Consider the following 13,874-nt stretch of genomic DNA (forward strand, 5'->3'; position numbering starts at 1 on the left):
ACTGGTGTTAATTTGTGAAAGATCTTAAATGCCATGTAATATAATGGAGGTTTCTAGGAAGGTAAGAGTTTTATTTTTATTCATTTATTTGGTCTCCTATTTATGTATAGTATAGTTCAATAAAAAGCAATAATGCTTACAAGTGACAAAAGAACATTTTCTTTACAAAATTCTGTCAATAAACTTTGAGGTTATCTGAACAAAGATTTTCAATGAAAAGAGTTCTCCTTTTCTGATTACCACCTAAATTCCTCTGCCCCCTGCCACTCCTCCACCCCCACCCCCACCCAAGGTGCCCAGGGTTATCCACAGAGCCTTTTGGCTGAGCTAAGCCATCATGTATGAGGGCTAAGCTCTGGGTAAAGGTGGTCCCTCTGAGACCACAGCCAGGAACGGAACACTTGTTTAGCTTACAGCCAGGTATGGGTTCTCAGGAAAGACTGGCTCTGGCCCAGGACTAATAAATGATGTTTGTGAACAGAAGTCTGGGGATCACTTTTTCTAAACCATATTCATGTTGGAAAAAGTGAGTTCATGTTATCATTACTTAATTCAGTACTTTCCCCGACTCTTGCAGTATGAATTCCTGCCCCACTCCCAAAATTGGCTGTGATAGCCGCTTCATGATCAGGAGGTTGATAATAGGCTGGAAATCACTTAGGAAACACAAGACCTCCTATGCCTAGTTTCAACCTTCTGAACAAAGCTATCTGCCCAGAAATCAAAGTCTGTTTACAATTAAAATCTGCCTAGAATTAAAGTCTAGGGGATGGAGAAGGTTACAGGGAAGACCCTTCATTCAGATCAAAGGAGACCGATTACCAAAGACCCTATACTAGGTTTTCAAAACTTTGAGTTCACGGAACGTTTCCAAATATTAGAATTTTCAATGGCACACCTAAAGGAATTAAATGGGGTCTACTGTCATGGTCACACTACAGTGGCATTCATACACTGAAGTTAAAAAATACAACCTGTGTGACCCTAGGAAGGTCAAAATTTAAATGTCAGACAATTCTTCCCTCCTTCTGCTCAGCAAGTATATGCTGTAGATTAGGGCTGCCAAAAATACAGGACACATTTACTTTTGAATTTTAGATAATGAATTTTTTTTTAGTACAAGTTTGTACTATGCTAAATTCATTTATCTGAAATTCAAATTTAACAGAGCACGCTCTATTTTTATTTGCTAAATCTGGCCACAAGAGAGTAGGAGAAGGGAATCTTCCTTTATTCAGCCAGCATCTGTGCCCATGGGCTTCTCTGAGGTGAGCAACTTGCCTCTCTGGATGCGGCTATTATTAAAGATGCATACAACACAGCCCCTTGAGCCAGGCCAACTACATCAGCTAGTGTTCAAGTGAATAAATCATGATCTGCCTTAATGTTGGAGGGGGAAAGGATTGTCTGAAACAGACTCACTGAGAGATATCGGTCTCTGATGTGGTAACTTTCTTAAGTATTTTCTTCATTTGACAAAAATTGAGTATTTGAACTGTTCTAGGCACTTAGGACAGAATGAGGGATGAAATAGCTTCTTGTTAGAACAAGGAACTAAACATCCCTGTTCTCATGATGCCTATATGCTCCTGGAGGGAGATTTTCAATGCGAATTTTAATATCTTTTTATCCTGGAATCGACCTGAGTTAGATGTTACTCTACCTACTGGCTCTATCACACTTGAATACCTTGACACTATTTGAATACACCTGCTTTCTGCCTTGATCATGTTTTCTTATATATTCCTGATGCAAAATTCTTGCTATGCCAGTATCTCCCATAGTAGGTCGTATGAGACTAGACAGCAATAAACACTGGTGTAAAAGACAGAAAGCTTTTAGGAACATGAGTCTCCTGAGAACTTTCTGTGTCTTGGCAAGTGTGCATGTACACATGTGTATTTTTCTGAGGGTATCTGGGTACACAGATGATGTGTCTCTTGGAAATGTTGGGTGAAAAGAGGCTATCTCCTTTCTGAGTGACTCCTAATTTTTAAAAACATTTTCTTGACCAGTTTAGTTGCAAAAGCAAACACTTGAAAGATTCCAGTAACAACTTCTTGGGCAGAAAAGATGGTCCCTGCTTAGAGCTTGGTTCAGCAGCAGACATTGAAATGTGGCTTGGATCCAACCCTTGGCCTAGTATTAGGGTGTTATATTCCACTAGAGGCCCTGGTACCTTTTCAGAAATGCACCAAATCAGGCACAGACTTGCTGGCAGCCACAGCAGAGGGATTTTACTGATCCATGCCCAGCTCTCAGGAGGTAACTGGCAAGAGAGAAGAAAGCAAAACAAGAAACTAAATCCTTATACACCTTATAAATTTGCCTTGGAAATTCTGCCTCAAGGCTGTCAAAGAATAGGAATAATGATTTCATTTTCTCCAAGGCCAGTTCTTGGGCATTGAGCCTTTAATGCAGAAAAAAAAACCAAAAAACAAAAAACAAAAAACAAAAAAACCCACATCCAATTATCTGATTATCAACTTTTTCTCTAAGTCTTGACAATGCTAGGGTCAGGTGACTCTGTTCCTTGACAATAAACTAAGTTATGCCACTTCTGGCCAAAGGAGGTCTTCAGATCACATGACTTGCTTCCAAGTCAGGGGCAAAGCCTTGAAATCATGCGCATCTACTTTGCCTATAAGACGTTTCTTTGATATTTTAAATCTCCTCTGCCAGGAATAAGTCCATTTGTCTCCATTCTGTCTGAGGTTGTGAAGCTGAGATTCCACTGGCGAGTTGGTATGTAGATTAGGTTGTTCTGCTTGGCTTCTAACTGAAGCTAGAAGCCAGCAAAGAGTAATCTGGGTACAGCCTCTTGCTGCCCTCTGGTGGAGACGTGGGTATTGCACAAGCCATAACTGAGGACTGATTTTCTGAGCTGTTTCAGGTGTCCATACAAAGGTCCATGGGGAGTAATTCCACTTAAAGCTATTAAGTTATATGCTACTGTAAAGCTAAATGTTATAATAAAAATATGTATTGAATAGAGTTTGAAAGGTTGCTCTATAGGAGTCTGATTTCCCAGTAATGGGGGCTTTTATTCTATCCCTTTTTAATTTTTTTTGTTTTTTATTAAATTTTATTTTTTAAATTGTATTTGATTTACAATGTTCTTTCAATGTTTCATCAATGTTTCTATTGTATAACAAGTATCACGAGCATGCATACATGTACATTTTTTAATACTATCTTCCATCATGTTCTAAGCCAAGAGATTGGACATAAGTTGCCTGTGCTGTACAGTAGGACCCCATTGCTTACCCATTCCAAATGCAACAGTGTGCACTACTAACCTAAACTCCCCATTCATCCCACTCTCGCCCCACAACCCAGCAACCGCAAGTCTGCTTTACATGTCTGCAATCTGTTTCTGTTTAGTAGATAGGATCATTTTGTGCTATATTTTAGATTCCATATATTAAGTGCTATCATATGATTTGTCTTTCTCTTTCTGACTTACCTCATCTAGTATGAGAATCTCTAGTTGCATCCATATTGCTGCAAATTATTTTGTCCTTTTTATGGCTGAATAATATTCTATTGCATATATGTACCACATTTTAATCCATTCATCTCTTGAGGGACATTTAGGTTGTTGCCATGTCTTGGCTATCATGAATAGCGCTGCGATGAACATAGGGATATGTGTACCTTTTTGAATGAATGTTTTGTCTGGATCAATGCCCAGGAGTGGGATTGCTGAATAATACGGTAGTTCTATATTTAGTTTTCTGAGGTACCCCCCCATACTGTTTGCCATAGTGGTTGTACCAATTTACATTCCCATCAACACTGAACACCATACACAAAAATAAACTCAAAAATGGATTAAAGACCTAAACATAGGGCCAGATACTATGAAACTCCTAGAGGAAAACATAGGCAGAACACTCTTTGACATAAATCACAGAAACATCTGTTTGATCCACCTCTTAGAATAAGGTCGATAAAAACAAAAATAAACCAATGAGACCTAATTAAACTCAAAAGTTTTTGTAAAGCAAAGGAAACCATTAAAACAACAACAACAACAAAAAGACAACCCACACAATGAGAGAAAATCTTTGCAAACAATGGAACAGACAAAAACTTAATCTCCAAAATATACAAACAACTCACACAACTCAACAACAATAACAACAAAAAAACAAACAACCTAATCGAAAAATGGGCAGAAGACTCAAATAGACATTTCTTCAATGAAGGCATATGGTTAGCCAAGAGGCACATGAAAAAATGCTCAACATCACTAGTTATTAGAGAACAAGAATGAGGTGCTACCTCACACAGAATGGCCATCATTAACAAGTCAACAAATAACAAATTCTGGAGAGGGTGTGGAGAAAAGGGAACCCTCTATACCTCTTTTATTTCTGTTTGCTGGGAACTCATTTGTTACTGTCTTCTCAGCTCTTTTCTTCATCATTTCATGTATCTCTAGATAATTATAAGATTCTTGCAAGGGGTCATCTTCACACATTTCCAAAAAGTGAAAATCAGCATTTGACCCATGAAAATTATAATTCTTATACACTCTAGATCTTAAACTTGGATTTATATCTATACATTCAGATCAAAATTCAAACGAAAATTCAATTCAGGAATTCAAATGAAATATGTGAGTCTTATATCTTCTGAAAGTTCCTGAATGCAAATGAGAGGCTGTCCCCTTAAGACTTTTACATGTAAATTACATTTTGAAAGAAAATATGTTTTATTACAGCCCTAAAAATGGGAAAATATATTAAAAGTCTAGTCAGGCAGAAGATGCTTTTTAGAATCAAGGAAACATTTTGGACACTAGCATATGGGTTATTAACCCATTATGCATATGTATGACTGGCCTTTCAAATGTGGTCCAGCGACTTACAGAGCTGTTGTATTTCTTCAATTAAGAAATTTTTAATGCTATGCTAGTACTTGGTTCTTATTGAAAGGCCTTTTTATTCATTAGTTAATTCATTCAGTACTTATTCAACAGGTATTTACTGAGCACCCATGTGCCAGCAGGAGGGAGGACATACATCCCTTGCTTGAAGGTGCTTAGAGGACCCAGCACAGATGTCTCAGGAACAAGGCAAACTGTTGTCAGTCACTCTCGTAGGGAGGTAGAGAAAAAGGGAGATGGGAGACAGAAGAGATCAGTTCCAGCTTTGGGGGCAGGTGAAACGAGAGGCATCTGAACTGGGAATTAAAGGATGAATAGGATTCAGACATAAAATTATTCTACATGGCAGAAATGAAGGAATTTATTTGGAAATTTATTCTAAAGGAAGAGGACGTTTCCATGTGGCACAGTGGATTAAGGATCTGGCACTGCTGCAGCTGTGGCACAGATCACAACTGCAGCATGGGTTTGATCCCTGATCCAGGAACTTCCAAATGCTGTGAGTGTGGCCAAAAAAAAAAAATTGTGCATGAATATTTTAAAGGAAGAATTTTTCTTAGGAAAATAAGTGCCATGGAAATGACTTTCATTCTTTCATTCAAGTGACTTTTGAAATCTAAGACTTACTAACAGCTCAATGACTGTCTTGTTCAACCTCTGTCCTCTACATATAAGAAGATTTCTGCCTTCCTCCTCAAAATGCTCTTCTGTCTCTTGACTATAAACAGTAAAACAAAGGAGGACAAGTAACCATTTTATTCCTCTTTTCGGTCCCTATCTCTTCCTTAACTTACTATTCACTTCATAAATGTCATGCACTGGTTCTACGCCAGATGCTCTGCTAGGTACAGGCACACATGACCTTTTTTTGGAAAAAGCTTTCCCTGGTGGAGACAACTAATTAAGTGATTCACTTCAGTTAAGGTGAAGGGAGGATCACCTTATCCACTCTAACTGGAGGAATGGAAGGCAGTATGGGCGGAGGGACAAGTAAATTCATAGGTTTGGTATTAGGAAGTTGAATTCTTGTCTGAGGATTTCTTTTTTTTCCTAATTACAGAAAATTCAGAGAGTAGAATTAATAAAGGGTTGGATATTTGCTGGGCAAATATGATGGCAGTATAAGGGAGAGTGGGGATGGATAACATTGGCAAGCAAGGGACTGGGAGATTCTAAGCTGTATACAAATCAGGGTGAAGTGGAAGATACTGATGGGAAGAGTAAGAGGTTACAGAAAGGTGATCCAGTGAGGTTTAAGATCAGATTTATAAGAAGTAACTTGAGTAAGAAAGTTGAAAAGATAGGACACTATCATCAGAAAAAAAAATGTCTGAATTTATGATATCAGAGATGGAATAATTCTGGATGGTGACAAGATTTGGGACATGACTTGAGAGCACATGGCTGAAGTGAAGTGGCTGCGACCCTAACTGGAGATGAGGACCAGTAAGAAGCTGGGATGACAGAGGATTGGGATGGAGAGGAACTAAAGCATTCAAGATCAGTACATCAATGACAGGGAAGTGAATGGGAAAAACAGCTCTTCTCCATCCTAGGAGTCCCTAGCATTTCCCCCGTCATCCTAACCTGACATCCCACCACCATATCTCCCTCAGAATCCCAGATCTCCTATGATCATGCGATATGGGAACCCCTGCCCAGGCCTAGAACCTTGTTTTCCCTTCTACCTTCTGTTCCCCCCATGCCAGGGGCTCACTGCTGAGACACTCCAGCTTCCACTTTCTCCCTGGTGGAGAAACTGTTTCTGGGATGTGGCAGTGTGTGAACCCCCCATTCTGGCTGCCAGGGCTTGTTGGGTGTGAAGGTGATACAAGTTGAGAGATGTGCTCCTGCTACCTTAATCTTAATGGTAAAAAGTGCTTTTCTGCAACAATCCTGGAATCCATAGTTGTCCTCTGTAGAATCAATGGCTGGGACATGATGAATGCTTGGAGGAAAGTGGCTTTGGTGGCTGGCTCTGGATCTTAATGATCATCCTTTACTTCATTTTATGAGAGAAAAAATTCAGTTTCAAACAATGCATTTAGAAATGGCCTTTCTAAGTTAGGAACTGTCTGTATTAAAATTGTAAGCCAGCCCCTAAATACTTGAGAAAATAGAGTGGCAAAAATAATGCTACCTATCAATGGACACTTTTTCTTTACATTTCCATGAGCTTCTAGGGATTGAGACTGACTGTCAGCAATGATGCCCAAAGAGTGCTTTGAGTTTATAATTTAGAAATTTTAACATTTAAAAATATTCTCATCTTATGGAGGTAATTTGTGTTCGCTGACAATGAAAAGAATAGGAAATAAAACTTCTGTACTCTCACCAACCAGAAAAACAAAACTCATTAATATCTTAGCATAATTTTCATTCCAGATACACACCTCTCTCTGCCCCTTCCCCAACTTGAAGTCACACTGTATATAAAGTTTTATAACCTCTTTCATTCATTTAATAAACTGTGAGCATTTCCCTGTGCTATTACCTATCTTTACCAAATCACTGTGGCAAGCAAGGTCTTTTAGTTGTTCATCAAAATCTATTTCCTTCTCGTTGGGCATGCAGCTAGGCTACATTTCCAGGCCTTGCAGTTAGGTATAGCCAAAAGAATATGAATGAACGTGGTGTGCTATTCGTGAGCCAACACCTTTAAGAGGCAGTTATGTCTCTTTTATGTCCTTTCTTCTTACAGCTAGATGAAGACAATGACAAGGCCCTAGGGCGATTCAAAGTCAAGCAGTGGAAGGGACCTAAATTTTTGAACAATCATGTATTGAACACAACATGGGTGAGAACAAACATGTACGGTGTTTGAACCATTACATACTCTGGGGTCTTCTTGTTTTAGCAATTTTGTCTATTTTTCTTGTGTGGATATACTCTAATTTTTTAAAAGAAATGTTTCTTATTAGACTGAAGTAAGTTGCTGAAAATGGCCCCAAGAACTGGATCAGGTCTCCCTGTGTCCACATCTCTTTGCAAAACATGTTTACTGCTTTTCCTAACAAGAGCTGGTGTCTGTTCCCCCATTCCTTGGATCTATGCTGCCCCCTTATGACTTGTTTTGATCAATAAAATGTGATGCAAATGGCATTTCAAGATTTCTGAACTCAGATTCTAAGATGCCTTGTAGCACCTGCTTTTGCTCAGGGGAAAAACAGCTGCATGTAAAGAAGTCTAGGACATCCTACTGGAGACGGAGTCTATGTTTGCGGGGAGTCTATGTTTGCCACAAGGAGAGAGAAACCACATGGAGGAGAACTGAGGCCCCAGATGCATGTGTCAGCCCAGCTAATGCCCTGGAAAAAGAGAGACCCAGCCATCCCAGCTCACCCTCAGCCATTTGAGTCATCCCAAAGGGAACGCCAGGCTTGTGAGGGAGGCCATTGTGGGTCTTCTAGAACCAGTAGAGCCCCCCTAGCCAACATCATGTGGAGGAAAGACAAGCTAGTCCTTCAGAGCCCTGCCCAAACTCCTGATCCACAGAAATGTAAGCAATGAAGTGATTAAGTCACTAATATGTTGACTGCCAACCAGCAATAGATAACTGATAAGGGATATTTACATGTTCCTAAAGTTTTGTTACTATAAATAGTAGTGATGAGCATCTTTGTACCAGCTTCCTTGTTCATCAAAGGATTCTATATTATTGAAATTGTTTAAGTTTGGAAAATGAATAAGAAGTCCTGTCTTTCCATTTTGGTGCTCAAACCAGGTTTGGGGCCCCTGATACACTATAAAAACAAATAGTATAAAATGAAATAATATTTTAATAACTTTAACAGGCTGCCATCTATTCAATTTCTACATATACCATAATCAATTAGTTACTACTAAAAATTCCTGCTACTCACAACAATTTGGTTACATTTTGTTTCTATTGCTCATTATAATAAATGCCCTAACCTTGTCTCTTACAGTTAATCATTGTCACTTGGCCTTTGTCATTCTGGGATCCCATCATTTTCACTGAAATCAGGGAGCTGATTTCAATGGCAGTATCTTTTACCACCACAACCTATGAAGACACCCATCACTGAACTTTGTGAGGACAGTGGTAGCCTCTCATTCATGTCTTTCTCAATGCCTCAGTGGAGGGAGTGACCTCTCAAAGGACAAAGTTCAGAAAGGGGGGTCTGAAGGTCACAGATTATATACCTACTCCATCATTCCAATCTCCCTGAGACTTTGGATTCCTCCTTCTATATAATGCCAGGAAAAATCTAGCATTTTACCTTCACTGAGTATAGGCTATAGGTGTGTTCAAGTTTCAAGCAACTGAGAAAATTAGATAAACTTCTAACTGTAAAAATCTTTAATAACTGATATGTGACCCACATTAATACCTTTGGCCTAATCCAGTGTTTTGTATTCTATTCTCTAGTCTAATAACCTTAAAATCCACTATTACTTCAGTCTCCACCAATAAAAATTAGTAACATTTTGCAATTATTTTGGAATAAACCATCTCATTCCATGTCAGACTTTGTACTTGTCCCCTTGGAGCAAACTGAGATCTGACTTGAGTTAGCTCTAGAGATGAAGAAAAGCAGCTGGAGTGGGTCTTGAGGTTATTATAGGGTCTTTATGCAAGTCCCCTCAGACACAAGAAGGCAAACTGCTCCACAATTCTTTGCTTTTCCCAAGTCTAGATGGTTCCTATTTCAAGTCTCAGAGTCCTTCTTATTAATCAATGTCCTAACTTACTCGTAAAAGATTTTTGAATCTATAAATTCAATTTAGGTTGAAATTCTGCAACCCACAAATTTAAATTTTGGGACAAGGTCAGCCCTGAAGCTTTAAGCAATAGATGAGTCTTTTAGAACCACCAGAGAAGCTCTCTGATTCTCTGTGACTCAAGCTAAGAGTTAATGATCTGAGCCTGTCATTTCTTGTAGAAGCTTAACAGTCATCTGGTCCCCTTAGGGCTGTATAAGGCATTTCATCACAATCAAATACACATGATTAAGCATAATGTCACAGCATATCATGGATACTCAAATCCCATTTCCCCTTGGTAAAGAGATCACTACTGTGTCCAAAGCTAAGGGTATGGACCAACTACTTCTTATTCATGAATCATTCTTAGTAAAACAGAATCACACTAAACCAGAGAGAATATAATATAATGAATTGGCTAAAACGATTTTAAGAACTGAAAAGCACACAGGCAACACTGATATAACTCTGAGATAAATGTTGAGAAACAGTTACAACCCCTGGAGCTGGGGAGACAAGAGGGAGAGTTTAGAGTTACCAGAATTTAGACTTTTAGAGAACGGATTTGTGGACCCAGATTTTTCGACGAGAAAAGCAGCCAGCATACTAGCATCCAAGTACTACGAGTACCTCTGAGGGGTCAATTAGCTCTGCCAATATGTAAAAATGAATCAGGAACTAGAAGCAAAGGCCATTACATGGGATGAAAAGTTGTTGCCAGGTAACACTGTCACGAATAAGAAAACAGGAAGAAACAAGTCCCTTAGCTCCTCCTGCCTTCCAATCTCCCTCTAGTGGTCCATATGAGGAGAACTACTAGCTGGCAAAGACCATGGGGTTTGGCAGAATCCCAGCCCAGCATCACAGGGCCAAGTACAGAAGCCTCGGACTGGCCCTGAGAGGTAGAAGCTAAATGGCCCATAAAGTGTATGTCTCTGAATATACGGCGTATGCACACAAACACACACATACACAGATGCACACACATATCCTAAGAGTTTGATACATGCTATTTAGCATTAAAAATAATTTTTTCTCATTACAATGCAACACATATTTCTCTCCTTTAACTAGAAAATACAAAAAAGATCACAGAAGAAAAAAAGACCCATCCTACTGCTGAAAAGATAATCATCATTAACACCTTCATTTAGATCCGTTCAGACCTTTCTCAATGTGTGGACGACAACTTTTTTCATGGAATCACATTGTACATAGTTTTCTAAGCTGCTTTTAATGTATCATTTAAAAGTACTCTCATTAATAAAAATTCATTTATTTACAACACTGGATTCCAAACTGTTCCTAGGAAGTGTCTCTTTCCTAGGAAGAGGCCTTAATGCAAGGACCCTGCATTCTACCTTGCACCCTTAACCACTGCAATTCTGCTTTCATTTGTTTTACATATCTGATTTCCATGTTAAGATTTTTGTGAGGAAAAAGAATTCCACTGCCAAAATACTTGAAAACCACTGATTCATTGTGTGATATATCATTTTCCATTTTTATGATTGTGACAAAGGATAACTTCATATATAAATTTTTGTCCAAAGCCCAACATGGGACATGATGCTTTTTACTTATGGTCTACTTGATAATACTCCAAAATTATTTTAGTCTGTATTTCTTGGATTACTAATGAGATGGACAGGGTTTCATCTACTTCACAGCGATGTGTGTCTGTGGCAGTCTTTCTTCACAAATTCAAACTTTTTAAAGCATGACCCTAAAACCTTACTTTCTTTGTAAAATACAGAGCCCATGCCTCTTCCATATCCCCCAGTTCAAGCAGGCTCTGGTTTTAATTTTCCACCATTCACCTGGAACCCATCTCCCTGCCCTCTGCTCTGGGTAATGGTTGCAAATCCTACTCCACTGAAGCTCCTTCATCTTTCTGTTCCCCCACCTCAAACATACTCATGTATAAAGCTATCTTTAGTTTTCTCCCTGGCTCAGAAAATAAAAGCTTTCTGATCTTTAAGACAAACCCTCTACCTAAGCACTTCATTCCACCACTGCTTGTTTCCTTTAGGACCTAGTATAGTGTCTGGCAAACAGCTGATGCTCCAAAACTTTGCTGAATGAATAATGCATCTTCTTTCATCAATTCTCTTCCCTTCATCTCTTTAGTAGGTCCAGCTTCACTCACTCTTTTGGCCCCATTTCCCTTGGCCTATTCTGGTGATCAAATCATTTTCTATCATGGTCAGTTTTATGTATCAACATGGCCCACAGGCAATCTCAAACTCAGAATGTCAAAGTTCTCTCTCTATTCCTGCCAACTACTTAAATTTGTTCTTCTTTTGGATGTGACATCTCAAACTCAAGGCAAAAGTCTGAAAGTCATACTAGACATTTATATACCTAAATACTAGACATCTAAATAAGTCAGTGTCCATCTTCAGTGCCAGGGTTTGAATTCAGGCCTTCATTCCCTCTTGCCTCAGCTTTTAATAGATCCCCTTACCTCCCTTTCTCCAGGCTTATCTCCTTCAAATCTGTTCTCCAGAGTGCTTGTCCTCTGATGCAAGGTGACCACAAATGCCCAGCCTAAGACTCAATGACTTCTCTGTCACCTGCAATAAGGGATTCCTAATATAGGCCACTATCACAAGGAGCATTTAAAAACACAGATTAGAACTCTACTCAGACCTAATGAATAAGAATTTCTAAAGTGAAGCCTGAAGTTTTTCTCTTTTAAAAGACTAGCCAGGTTATTATGATCAGCCAGGATTGAGAGCCACCAGCCTTCAAGGTAAATCCACATTCTGTCCCTGACACCATTACTCCCAGCTTTATCCCTCAAAACACATCATGCTCCAGCAATACTGATGCATCCAGGATGACTGATTCTTCAACCCACGTTGTTTACCATCTTTCTGTCAGGAATGTCTTCTTCTCTTATCTGCTTGGGAAATTCCTACTTGTTCATCAAAAGCATTATTCAAGAATACCTAGTCTCTTACTTAAGCCATTAAATACTGACAAACTAGTGAAATTGTACACACTAAGTATGTGCAGTTCTTGGCATACCAATTTTACCTCAATAAAGCTGTCAAAAATTAATTGAGGTCCTACTACATGTCAGGCTCTGAGCTGAGCATTGTTATATAGAGATCAATAACCTACATTATTTACAATATTTACATTAAGCCCACATACCACTGAAGAAAGAGGCATACAAATATACAAATTAATATAGTACAGTGAGGTAAATTCTGTGAGAGTTTGTGGTAGGCTGAATAATGCCCCCTTCTAAGATGTCCAAATCCTAATCCTCCAAATCTATGAATATGCTACTTTACATTACAAAACAAATTTTGTAGATGTGATTAAGTTAAAGATTCTGAAATGAGGAAATCATCCTGGGTTATTTTGGTGGGCTCAAAATAATCACCAGGGTCCTTTTAAGATGGAGGCAGGCAGGAGGATGAGAGAGAAAAAGAAGGTGCAAAGAGACTGGAAAATGCTCTGCTACTGACGTTGAAAATGGAGGATGGAGACATGAACCAAGGAACATGAACATGTGGCCTCTAAAAGCTGCAAAAAGCAAGAAAATGAATTTTCCACTAGCGCTTCCAACCTTGAACCAGTGAGATCAGTTTTGGACTTCTAAGTTCCAGAAATGTAATATAACTGTAAGTGACTATATGGCAGCAACAGGAAGCTAATACAGAAGCCAACACAGGGCATTAAGGTAGTACATAAAGGGGTCTCTACATCAAGTTGTAGAGTGGGAAAGGGATGTTCAGGAAGAATTACTCAGAGCTGGGGGAGATTGTGTTTAAGGGAAATGGTCCAGGTAGAGAAATTAATATGTATAAAGGTATAAACAGAGAGCATGGAAAGTGTTATGACAAGTCTATTTGCATTAAACAGTAAAAAAATATTAACAATATTAATTCTGCTAAGAGTACTGTTTGTATGCCAGGCACCATTCCAAAACACTTTTCAGCTCTGAGTACTTTATCATTCTGTATTATCATCATCATTTTATCTATACGGATACTAAGGTTTGGAGGAGCTAGTAATTTAGCACTGCAGTGGGGGCCTTTAGTAAAGTAGCATCAGGGTGGCTGAAAATAAATGAACTATTAGATACTAGAGAGGTGGGGGTCAGCACTGCTTGGGATATCAACTTGTTCTGGACGCTGACAGAAGATGGGGTTGATAGAGTCAGAGGCCTCCAATTTCTGTGATGTGATCGTGGTTTTGTTGCCGCTCAAGGTAGAGCTGTCCTTGACTAACTCAA

The 13,874-nt window shown here is 39.0% G+C and overlaps 1 protein-coding gene across 2 annotated transcripts in view; it reads right to left on the reverse strand.

Moving 5' to 3' along the window:
* GTPBP8 (GTP binding protein 8 (putative)) overlaps nucleotides 1-13,874 on the reverse strand; it is a 110,084-nt gene that overhangs the window by 64,941 nt on the left and 31,269 nt on the right. The window contains exon 6 of one of the 2 annotated variants that reach the window (XM_013982453.2): nucleotides 278-2,269. The exons of the other annotated variant lie outside the window; for it this stretch is intronic. Within the exon in view, the coding sequence (XP_013837907.1) occupies nucleotides 2,200-2,269 (70 nt within the window). The 3' untranslated portion in view covers nucleotides 278-2,199. Of the gene's footprint in view, nucleotides 1-277; nucleotides 2,270-13,874 lie in introns of those variants that run through there. 2 annotated transcript variants of the gene reach the window in all.

This window comes from Sus scrofa, chromosome 13, assembly GCF_000003025.6.
Source record: "Sus scrofa isolate TJ Tabasco breed Duroc chromosome 13, Sscrofa11.1, whole genome shotgun sequence".
Classification (NCBI taxonomy): Eukaryota; Metazoa; Chordata; class Mammalia; order Artiodactyla; family Suidae; genus Sus; species Sus scrofa.